A 12,881-nucleotide genomic window follows, 5' to 3' on the forward strand; every position below is an offset into this window, starting at 1 on the left:
TTAGGTTAAAGTTTTAATCAATTAGTTATGAATGTAAGTAGATTGGTTTAAATGCAACTGTATGATAAGGTGAAAATAAAATTAGATTAGAATTGTTTTATGCTATATATATAGATAGGACAAAATTTAAGAATTAATTACGGAAAAATTGAAGATATTTATTTGCAGATTAACTAAGATAAAATTAAAGCCCATATTTTGTATTAATAGAAGAAAATGTAAAATTTAGTTTTTATCCCATAAATATTATCACTTGTAATTCTTGTATTTATTTATTTTATTATTATTATTATTATTATTATTATTATTATTATTATTATTATTATTATTATTATTATTATTTGTCTTTTGCATGTCATTGAGTTAAGTCTTCCGCACTAAAGCAACCGTTCAATGTTACTTTTGGCGTTATTCAAATGAAACAGGTAGCAAGATCCAACTGACATGTGATTAGGATTTTTTTTTTCTTTATTTGAATATATTATCTCAAATTTATTGACGATTATATATTAAATTTTTTTCTTAAAATCCAGTTATTGATAATAAGTTTTATAGATTTAGTCTGTGAATTTTATTCAGTATTTAGTTAGGTTAGTAAAAAAAGATTAAATATTTTTTAACCCTTAAATTTATATTTGAAATCGAAATTGTTTTATATTTAAAAGAATTATATTTATTTATATTATTTTTAAAACTTAGAAGAATAAAAAATAAATTTTAATTTTACATTTAAATTGTGAAAATATATTTAAGAGGAAAAAGGAAAAAGGTGTGAAATAAAGAAGACGTAGGCCTTTATTTTCTTTGTCTCTCTTTATATATGGTACTAACGATTCCTTAAATAGATGCCTAACTAGTCAACATCGTCCTTTTCCAACTTCCTACAATGTTCATCATTTCTTCACTTATCTCCTTCACCAGAAAAATAAACAGATTCATGTGACAATAAATTAACATCTAACATTCTTCGAAACAACCATAAAGAAACAAAGGCTGTTGTGTTGTTCATCAATTCACCATGGCTATATTTCTTGGCTATGCAGCAGCAACAATGGTGGCAGTCTTCTGCATAACACACTTCTTCCATCGGAGACTATGTTGCAGACACCCCCTCTTCACAGATTACCCTATCCTTGGCATGCTACCGCATCTGCTCCGCAATATGTGGCGTTTCCAAGATTTTGTCACTGAGGTCTTGAAACAGCACGGTGGAACCGGTGAGTTCACCGGACCATGGTTCACCAGCATGAACTATTTGGTCACGATTGACCCTCTCAACGTGCACCACGTCATGAGCAAGAGTTTCCACAACTACGTCAAGGGGCCCGTGTTTCGTGACATTTTTCAAGCCTTCGGAGACGGGATTTTCACCGCTGATTCAGAAACGTGGAAATTCAACAGGGATCTCTTCCATTCTCTCTTCAAGCAGAAAAGCTTCGAGGTGTTTCTGGAGAAAACCATTCACAACAAGGTTCAGAATAGCCTACTTCCCGTATTGGATCATGTGTACCAACAAGGAAGCGTGGTGGATCTTCAAGATGTCTTCAACCGCTTCACTTTCGATAACATATGTTCTATAGTTCTTGGCAACGACCCGAATTGTCTTTCCGTTGATTTTCCCGAAGTTGAAATCGAGAAGGCTTTTAACGAAGCGGAAGAGACCATATTCCACAGACATGTAGTGCCAAGGTGTGTTTGGAAGCTGCAGAAATGGCTTAAGATTGGTCAAGAGAAGAAGATGGCAGAAGCATGCATAGTACTTGATGAGTTCATATATTCATGCATAGCGTCCAAGAGAGAAGATCTAAGCAGGTATGAGGAAAATGAAACTGGAGAAACTTTTCATGTTGACTTGTTAACAAATTTGATGAGAGAAGGAAAGGGAAAAGGAGAAGGAGAAGCACATGAGGATATATTTCTAAGGGATGCTGTGTTCAATCTTTTTGTGGCTGGGAGAGATACCTTAACTTCAGCTCTCACATGGTTCTTTTGGCTTGTTGCTACAAACCCTTTGGTGGAAGCCAAGATTCTTGAAGAGATGAATGAAAAGTTTGGAAGCAACGAAAAGACAGTTTTAAGTGCAGAGGAGGTGAAAAAGCTGGTTTATCTGCACGGTGCTATGTGTGAATCATTGAGGCTGTTTCCTCCTATACCCTTCGAACGCAAACAAGCACTTAAAGCTGACGTGCTTCCAAGTGGTCATGAGGTTAATCCCAGCACAGTTATATTGTTTTGTTTGTATTCAATGGGGAGATATGAGGAAATATGGGGAAAAGATAGCATGGAGTTCAAGCCAGAAAGATGGATATCAGAAAAAAGAGGTAATGTTTATGTACCATCTTACAAATTCATTGCTTTCAATGCAGGACCAAGAACTTGCTTGGGGAAAGACTCGTCCTTTGTTCAAATGAAGATGGTGGCAACTGCTATTTTGCACAAGTATCATGTTGAAGTGGTGGAAGGTTGTATTGCTAAGCCTAACCTTTCAATCGTTCTTCTAATGAAGGATGGTTTAAAGGTTAAGTTAACAAAGAGAGAAACTTAATCTGATTATCTCAGTAACAGATAAATATGATAAACCTAACGATGGTGTATAAGATGTCTTTGGCTTCATAAAATAAATGGGAAATAATACTTTGAATCATTGATTTGAATTCTGAAGGAGGGGATTATTCTGTCCCAGTTTATGCATGTGTAGTAGATAATTTAAATTGGAACGAAAGTTAAAAGAAAAAAAAAGTTATCACTGATTGCTCTCTTTTCGAGAGGTATGTGTGTGGAAGTATGATAATCTGACAAAAACATATTTGTCGGAAGAGTATGATAAGATTTTCTGACTTCTTTGTCGAATATTTCGATCCGTGTAACTTAATTTAAGGATAAATTTAAGGATAAATCCAAATTCTAAAAATTTTTATACCGGAAAGGTATCATAAGTCAATTGGTCCGTGTGTTTCAATTTTTTTAAACATTAAACACATGAACCAATTGACTTATAACACATGTTCGGTGTCAAAAATTTGTTAGAATTTGAGTGTGAAAATATCATTATCTTTAATTTAAACAATGAATGTTACTTTTAACAGGATTTACATTTAAATGACACGTGAGCTAAAAGGTAATAATAAAATAATACTATAATACTACAAAAAGGAAATTATAGTGAAATGTAAGATGGTACGATCCACCACGAGGTGACTATGACTTTACAACATGTACGATGATGAGTTTGGTCCTTCCATTATGGATCTGCACAAGATTGTTTCATCATATCTTCAACTCTAGTTTGGTCCTTTTACCGTTGATTTTCAGCTTTAACTCGTCTTTCTATCACGGATTTCCAGTTTCATCTTAGTCATTCTTCCACAGATCTCTAGTTCCAACTAGATCTTTTCATTACGGATCTCCATTTCCAGTTCAGTCCTTTCACCAGTGATATTATACAATACCAACAAATAAATTACAACTGGAATCGGTTCTACTCCTCGTTAAGAATCGATTCCAAGTCATTGAAAAATTATTATGATTAGTATTTTCACCCTAAACATACACAACATTAAGGTATTACATTAAAAATATAAATTTTAGTCTAATCAAATATTTCGCAACAATTTAAAAAAAATTTCACATATTTCACAATTCAAAAACATAGTATACTAATCACTCTGAACAAACTATTCTGAATTGACCTGTTTGAACAATTCATCTTTTTGATTGATCTATCTAGACTGACCAAACTTGACCGAGCATTCTTATTTCTAAGATACATAATTATTTTTTTTCCAATTCATCATGTGAGATCCGTATATTTTAAAATAATATTAAAATAAACACATAAACGGAATCAAACAAGTGCATGAACACGTCAATATATCAATTTATTATTTCATAAATAAAGTTTATATAATCCCTTATTAAAAGAAAAAACTTATGAGATTTCATTAAACAAAAATTTAATATGTAGGAGACTAAAATTAATTTTATAAAAGTAAACTTTTATATTTATTAAAAAGTAAAACATAATGAAAAATAATATCAAATAAAGAAAAGAATTAAATGTCAAAATATTTGTCTTGATGATTAAAATTAATCATAACTTTTTTTCATAATCACCAGAAATAAAAGTGGGAAAACATATATATAAGTGCAATTTTCCCTCAAAATAAATTTGGATTCATACTGGAAAATGATATTTAAAACTAAAAATTATTTTTTAAATAAGTACGGTTTAATATAAATGAATTCCAAATAATCTATTCACATTAACCTACAATCCAAAAAATCCATATACCATTAATCTATCTTAATGAAAAATATTATAATTTTTTAATCATTATATAGTGCGAAAATTGATAACATTTACGAAATAAAAATAATAGATATTTCAACGGAGTAATAATTGTGAAGTGATATAAAGGTAAGAAAGTCATATATATAGACATTCTTAACGATCAACTGTCCTTTTTTTCACTGTCACACTACGATTGTTTAACTGTATTATATGCAGATATAATAAAAAAAATTATAGGTTTACGATTAAAATACACTAATAAATACTTATTACACTAATATCAGTGGATACAAAGTATTATTAAATATGTATATTAATAATATATTATTAAACATACAATAAACAAAATTAAATAAAATTATATCAAATAACATATTAAAAAAATAAATAACAACAATTTCAATCAAACTAAATTTAATGTATACAGAAAATCAATTTCAAATAAACATATATTAAATAACATATTAAACAAATAAGTTAGAGAAGAAGAATCACAATTTTCTTTCTAGCGATAAGACTATTCGCAGATAAATATATAGTCTATATTTTGATTATGAGAGTATAGACTATGGCTAAAAATCGTAATCTAGTACTCAGAATATAGATAAAAATTTTAAATAAATCGTAACTTATATTTTTTTAGAAATTACAAAAAAATTGTCATTACATTTTTGTAGACTATAAATATTAATTTTACAATAGTGGATGAAAAATTGTTCTTTAATCCAATGGTGATCAGTTTTTCATAATTCATAAAATAACCATATTATCGATTCAACCGTTTTACTTCATTTCACAATCATAAAAAATAATAATATCCAGGAAACTAATCATATATATATATATATATATATATATATATATTAATGTAAATACTTATATATACTTAAAATATAACAATTGTCATATGTTTATTAGTTTCTAATTTTATATTTGGATATTCGAATATTTTTAATATTAATTGTCATAGTGAAATTTTACTTATTTTATAAAAACTAAACATTTTATTTAAATAAGATATTGTTTTTTAAATATAGGATGCTAGTAATATCGCATTTTACAAACATAACTATAACACCAAAATATATATACAAAACCTTAATCTATTAAGAGCTTTTACAAAAAGATCCTCAAACATTAAAGGTAGCGTCTTAGGTTATGTTTTAGCTGCCTCACCACCTTAACACCTGCTCCATAGAAATATTCTCATATATTTATACCATTAAGATAATCATTGCAAACAAAAAAAAAAAAACATAACAAACAGACACATATAGAAGGGTAAGCTAATGTTCCAAAAGGTTTAATATCTAATATTTAGAATGTAGAAATTTATCAATCACACATGTCAATCATGCCACATATTCAAACATTCATAAAATAGTTGACACTAACTCAATTATCTGAATACATGTATTTGACATAGGACTTCAACATAGGCGTGTATTTGTAGTGATATTTATACTCTAGAAAGTTATAAACATGGGGTTATCACCCTATCACTTACAAGGTTAATCTCTTTCGCTCCTATAAACCACAAAAATATGATTAGGGTATGTCATTAAAACCATTGATCATCAAAAGTCTTATAGAAGACTTAAATGGCACATGCAATGGAGAACTACTCACATGTAAAATAAGACCTGAAAACTCAAAAAATAAAAATAAAAACTAACTTTTCTACAAAAACTAATTGGGTAAATTTGAAGATATTGCCTTAATGATCATTCAAAATTCTAATGTTCTAACAAATGAAGTGAGTTAGAAGACTTAAAAAGAAAGTAAAGAATTTTGAAAGAATATATTTTAAAACGATAGAATGTTTTAAATAATAAAACTAGTTGAAATTCTATTTATATTTTTAAACTTTTAATACTAAAATATATTAATGTTAATGTTTAGAATAAACTATATAACTTTTAATATAATCCATACACCAATGGAATCATGTGTTGAATTTCGATATGAAGAACCATGTAAAGTCTTAGTTATACATGCACAATCAAATATATACATATATTCCAAAGAATATGAAAAGTAAATATAATATTTTACTTATTATTGGAAATGTATATGTTAGTTTAAATTTAACATTGAATACAAAAAATATTGAACATATACGAAATTAATTGATATATATTATCCTTCCAAAAGACACATCCATCATACATAACTTTGATATTCTAAATTGAGAAGATAGGAGAAAAGTATAGGCTTTAAATGATTATGGACCACATCTTTCAATTGAATTGAAGTAAAATTATGAAGGTATATGAAAAGGGTAATAATACCCATACCCTATCGTTTTCCATCGCTATTTTCAAGGAAAGTCTTGGTTTGTCAAACACTCAATTTCTGTAGTGATTATTAGTGGCCCCATAATCTGTTCTATCATTAGTTAAATATGTTATGGATGTCCAAAAATAACTTTAATTCCTCACCAACACATAACATAAGGTTACATTACCATCATACACACTGTGTTCTTTGAACAATATCCCATGTGCTACAGCTAGCACACCCCCCACAAACTTCATTTCTCAACTTTATACTTTATCTACATATTTTCTCACCCCATAGTAAATACATTTAACTGTAAAATTATTGAGTACATAATCAAACATCCTTACATTGTATCAAAAAATAAGCACACTTTCATTCTGTAACATACTTCTACCATCAAATGTCACTGATTTGTCTGACTTACATTAAAAATAGAAAATAAACAACCCGACAAGTTCATCGGAGATTTTGTTGAATCAAACATCTCTTTTCATTATCCTAGCCTTCAAACCGTTCTTCATCAGAAGAACAATGGAATGTGTTGGAGTTGCAACATGACCTTCCACCACTTTGAAACAGTACTTCCTTAAAATAGCAGCAGCCACCTTATAAATGTTTTTGTCACCTTTCTTTTTTCTTTGTTTAGATTTCCTGCTATTATAGGATTGACTTTCAAGGTGTCATGCATAGCAGCTTTCATTTCCTACAGCACTGTCATTCGATCATAGGGAAGAGAACTAGGAAGGCCTATTGGTTTGAAAACATACAGATAATGCCTTGTTAAATATATTCGTAAGAAACCACAAACTATCACCATAAAAATGACACTTTGCATCAAAGTTCTCTTTTCATTATCCTAACCTTCAACCCGTTCTTCATGGAAAGCCCAAATGAACGGCTTGGACTGACAACATGACCTTCCACCACTTGAAAACGATATTTCCAGAACATAGCAGCTGTCAGCATCTTCATTTGAAGCAAAGACGACTCCTTTCCCAAACAAGTTCTTGGTCCTGCATTAAAAGCAATGAATTTGTATGATGCTACATTAACAATTTCTCCTTTCTCAGATATCCATCTCTCTGGCTTGAACTCCAAACAATCTTTTCCCCATATCTCTTCACACCTTCCCATTGCATAAAAAGAAAGCATAATCATTGTATTGGCATTTACTCTATGCCCACTTGGAAGAGTGTCAGCTTTAACTGCTTGCTTCCGTTGAATAGGTAATGGAGGGAAAAGTCTCAGAGATTCACACAATGCAGCATGCAGATAAACCAGCTTTTTCACCTCTTCCATGCCTAAAACTTTCCCAGATACCTTCAGATACTGTTCCTGATCATGAAGATTATGATACTCCTCATCAAAACCATGACCACAGTCATCATTTTTCTTTTCATTTGCCTTAAAATTATCTCTGATCTCTTCAAGAATCTTGGCTTCAACTATAGGGTGTTTGATAAGAAGCCAAAAGAACCAGGTAAGAGCCGAAGCCATGGATCCCCTTCCCGCTACAAGAAAGTTAAATGCAAAATCCCTTACGAACTTATCATCATGCTCTCGTCCTCCATGTTCTGTCATCAAAGCAGTTAGCAAGTCAGATGGAGCTTCATTCATTTCGTCTTCTGTGCACTTGCCTAACTCTTCTCGCTTGGACTCTATGAATGAATATATGAACTCATCAATTGTTCTACATGCTTCTGTCATCTTCTTCTCCTGACCAATTTGAAGCCACCTTTGGAATTTCCATACAGTCTTTGGCACCGTGTGTCTATAAAATATAGACTTTTCAGACACTCTAAAAGCCTTCCCAACTGCAACTACGGGGAAGTCAATAGAAAGACACTTAGGATCGTGTCCCACGGTTGTTAAGAATATGTTATCAAAAGTGAATCGCAAGAGGACATCTTGAAGATCCACCACCCTCCCTAGTTGTTGTGCATGATCCAATATTGGAAGCAGGCTTGTAAGTATCTTCTTCTGAACGGTTTGATCAACAAAAGCTTTGAGTCTTGGTTGTTTCATCAGAGAATGGAGAAGGGTTCTGATGTACTTCCATGTCTCATAATCGGCAGTGACAAACCCATCTCCAAATGGTTCGAAAATGTCACGAAAGTCATGTCCCTTGACATAGTTGTCGAAGTTCTTGCACAACGTGTGTTGGACGTTGAGGGAGCACAAGTGACAAAATAGTTCATTTCGGTGAACCACGGTCCTTTGAAGTACCCAGAGCCTCCATGTTTTATGAGCAATTCAGTGGTAAAATCATGAACACGCCACAAGTTGAAAAGCACTGATGGCAACATTCCAAGGATGGGGTAATCTCTCAAGGGGGGGTGTTTGCAAGATCTTCTGCGATGGAACAAGTATACGGAGCATAAGAATGATGCTATTATGATTGCATACAGAAGCATGCTGTTTCTTGTTAATTTGAATTCGGTTTGCCCTAAGTGAGATGGTTGTCACTTTTTATAATCTGCATGACCTACAATTTTGTTTGTTATACTGTGTCTCTCTACCGAAACTGACTGATTGTTTTGTGTTTTATTCTTTGTATGTTTTCATAAGGAAATAAAACATAGCTCTTAAAATACTAGAAATGGGATTTTCTGAAACATAAACAAATCCTTTTTAAATACTCTAACATTACTCTTTGTTTAATATTATTACAAAATTAATGTATTTTTAATAGTAAGTTATTTTTAAGCGGTGTTTATTTAAGTACTATCTATTAATAGACAACATTTAAAAAAAATGTCTATTGTTAGCTGTCAATAAAAAACTCTTATTTAAGAAAACGTTGTCTATTAATAGTCAACAATAAATAATACTGTTTTAAATAAACACGGTCTAGGGTTGACGGTTAATATTGCAGTGACCACTCAACAGTCAAGAGTGACACTTAGCAATCTCAAGAATAATTACTCTTTAACTTTGCATAGCCAAATTCTACACAATGCCATACTAGCATTGCTCAGTGTTAGACTAGAATACAACAACTTTAAAATTGAGTTTTTGGCGAATTTTCAAACAACCAAATTAGGCGTTAGAACAAATACCAATTTGTTCAAATTACCAAATAATCAAATTCCTCAACTCAATACCTAAACAATAAAAAACAAGCACCATATCATAATTAACACATCAGCATTTCTACATATTAATTAATTTGACCAATTCAAACAAAAAACACACATGCAATTTGGATTTACAATACATCAATAAATTTACAATGAAGTAGTTATCTTTCCCTAACTGTTAAAGGTTGAAACTGTTTTAAGAAACCTAAAAATATTTTAACCACTCAAAAAACTCTATTCGCTCAAACCATTGAAACATGATTAGGCTATGCCGTTAGAACTATTCATCACCAAAGAATTTCATAAAAAAACTCAAGTGACAAATGCAATAAAGAACTGTTCACATGCATGAAAAAAATGTGAAAACTCAAGAAAATAGCTAAAATTAACTTAGTATTATGCAAAAACTACTTGGATAGACTTGAAAATCTTATCTCAATAATCATTCAGGCGCTTTTTGATAATCAAACAGATGAATTATAGATTAAAAGAATATATTTTGATATTCAGGCGCTATTAAAGAATATATTTTAAAGAAATGATATATTTTAAATAGTAAATCTCATTACTGAAATTCTATTTCTACTTTTAAACTTTTAATATTAAAATAATTGAGTCTTAATATTTAAAATAAATTATTACTTCCAATACTCTATTTTTTAGAATTTTATAATATTATAAAAAACTTTGAAATTAAATACTAAGAACAATAATAAATATTTGATAATCCAGAATTCTATATGAAGGAAGAGTAATGTAAAATCCTAATTAGTTAATCAAATATATACATACATTAAAAAGAATATTAACACAAAACTAATATAATATTTTAGTTATTATTGGAAATCTATATGTTAGTTTAAGTTTAACATTGAATAAAAAATTATTGAACATAAGAAATTATAACTTATATTATCCTTCCAAAAGACACATCCATATATACATAACCTCGATATTCGAGGTTATTCTAAATTGAGAAGATAGGAGAAAAGTATATAGGCTTTAAATCTTTATGGATTACATCTTTCAATTGAATTGAAATAAAATTATGAAGGTATATGAAAAGGGTAATAATACCCATACCCTATCGTTTTCCATCCCTATTTTCAAGGAAAGTCTTGGTTTGTCAAACACTAAAGTTCTGTAGTGATTATTAGTGGCCCCATAATCTGCTCTATCATTAGTTAAAAGTGTTATGGATGCCCATAAAAAAACCCTAATTCCTTACCGACATATAAGGTTACATTACCATCATACACATGCAAAGGACTATGTTCTTTGAACGTTCCCATGTGCTACAGCTAGCACACCCCCATAAAGTTCCTTTCTCAACTTTATAGTTTATCTCATACCAAAAAACAAGACATGATTGCTACACTCTCATTTAACATAAATCACTACAAAATTTAGGACTATAATGAGTTCATACATCCATCCCATCAACTTTTTGTTTACTTCTTTCATTTCATAATAATTATAGTCTTATCTTTCTATTACTAATGCCCTTCTACTTTATGTTACTTGTCATTCAAAACCTATCATGTATATGAGAAAAAAAGGGTAACTAATATTGTATGGAGAAATTGAAATTTGACTTGAATGAACGTTTTTTCTTTTCTAAAAATTGTAAGAGCGACTTCTTTTTTTTTTTTTTTTTATAAATTAAAGTATATAAATTTTCTTGTGTAGTTTCTAAATTTCAATAAAATAAAATAAAGAAATGTGAATTTTATATCATTAATAAAATAAAAAATGGATATTGATTTTAAAATCTGATAGTGTGAATGTATTTGAGCATACTTAAGAAAGGGTTATTTTATTAGAAACATGAAAGATGTGAGTGACTATTTCGAAAGGGTCGTAAATGTTATTTAACATGATGCTAGAATAAATAAAGTTTTTCTCTATAAACTAATTAAGTTGAAAACATATAGAGAGAAGAAAATAAAAATGATATTAAGAAAATAATAAGAATAATAAAAATATAAATAAATAAATTGAAAGAAATAGTGAATATTTATATTTATTTATTTTCTAAGTAATACTCCACATCTTTTGCAAAAGACAGTTGGTAGTTGGGAGAAAATGTTGTTCATAAAGGGCCTAGTGCTTACCCATTACTCAACAAACTTTCCTAGAGCTACCATTCCTTTCTTATCACACACTAGAATATAAAGATAAGAATACAAGATAAATACGTAATTATAGAACAATTTTTCATATTTATATATTACTAGTAAATTAGATATAAAAAATTATAACCATATTTTTTATTGGCTTAAAAATATATTTAAGTGTTGATGTATAATATTAATGAGGAACCCACTTACACCAAATGAAAATTAGAGATAAGAGTTCGAGTTACAAGAGTGAGAGTAAAGAGAGAAAACGAGTTGAAAATATTTTGTTTGGTCGGTCGTAATTTTAGAGGTATGTAAGAATGAGATAATTAAGACAAAAATAATTTTATTTTAAAATATATTTTTGCCATACGTACATACAACTATAATATTTTGAACATGGATTAAGATATTTCAAGTGTTCTATTATATTTAGTTATTCTTTTTTGTTGATTAAAAAAAAGTTGTTTAAGGTTGTTGGATGATAATGATTTGTGATTTTGAAGACATGAAGATAGCTTGTAACTTACATGGTGTGAGTTTGAGAAATGGAAGCATTAAGAGTCCGAAAAGAGAGACACACGAGTGTCAATTTTAAGGATTTATAAAACATTATTCTAATGAAACGTTATCAGAATTGTTTCATTCATTCCTTGGAACTATATATAACATCATGAATATGATCAAATAAAAAATTATTTGAGACAATACTTTGAAAATATATAATTGTCATAAATAAGTTTAACTGTAAAAGTGTAAAATTATTGAATTAATACATAATAAAACATCCTTACATTGTATCCAAATAAGCACACTTTCTTTGTGTAACATACTTCCACCATAAAATGTTACGTATTTTTTTAACTTACACTTAAAAATAGAAAATAAACAACCCGACAAGTTCATCGGAGATTTTATTGCATCAAACTTCTCTTTTCATTATCCTAGCCTTCAAACCGTTCTTCATGAGAAGAACAATGGAATGTGTTGGAGTTGGAACATGACCTTCCAACACTTTGAAACAGTACTTCCTCAGAATAGCAGCAGCCACCATCTTCATTTGAACAAAGGCCAAGTCTTTCCCCAAACAGATTCTTGGTCCTGCAT

The 12,881-nt window shown here is 29.7% G+C and overlaps 2 protein-coding genes across 2 annotated transcripts in view; one reads left to right on the forward strand and one right to left on the reverse strand.

The window, feature by feature from the left end:
- The first annotated feature begins 759 nt into the window (after positions 1 to 759).
- On the forward strand, positions 760 to 2,739 carry LOC106768758 (alkane hydroxylase MAH1-like). Its single transcript, XM_014654065.2, has one exon. It carries the CDS (start codon positions 1,019 to 1,021, stop codon positions 2,543 to 2,545), a length of 1,527 nt encoding a protein of 508 aa, XP_014509551.1. The 5' UTR covers positions 760 to 1,018; the 3' UTR covers positions 2,546 to 2,739.
- Positions 2,740 to 6,673: 3,934 nt separating this feature from the next.
- LOC106752766 (alkane hydroxylase MAH1-like) overlaps positions 6,674 to 12,881 on the reverse strand; it is a 7,943-nt gene continuing 1,735 nt past the window's right edge. Inside the window, exons 2-4 of the mRNA XM_022785175.1 lie at positions 12,732 to 12,875; positions 7,410 to 8,828; positions 6,674 to 7,243 (exon numbers count right to left, since the gene is read on the reverse strand). Coding sequence (XP_022640896.1) covers positions 7,051 to 7,243; positions 7,410 to 8,828; positions 12,732 to 12,875 — 1,756 coding nt within the window. The 3' untranslated portion in view covers positions 6,674 to 7,050. The remainder of the gene's footprint in view (positions 7,244 to 7,409; positions 8,829 to 12,731; positions 12,876 to 12,881) is intronic.

The sequence above is a fragment of the Vigna radiata genome, chromosome 1 (genome assembly GCF_000741045.1).
Source record: "Vigna radiata var. radiata cultivar VC1973A chromosome 1, Vradiata_ver6, whole genome shotgun sequence".
Lineage (NCBI taxonomy): Eukaryota > Viridiplantae > Streptophyta > Magnoliopsida > Fabales > Fabaceae > Vigna > Vigna radiata.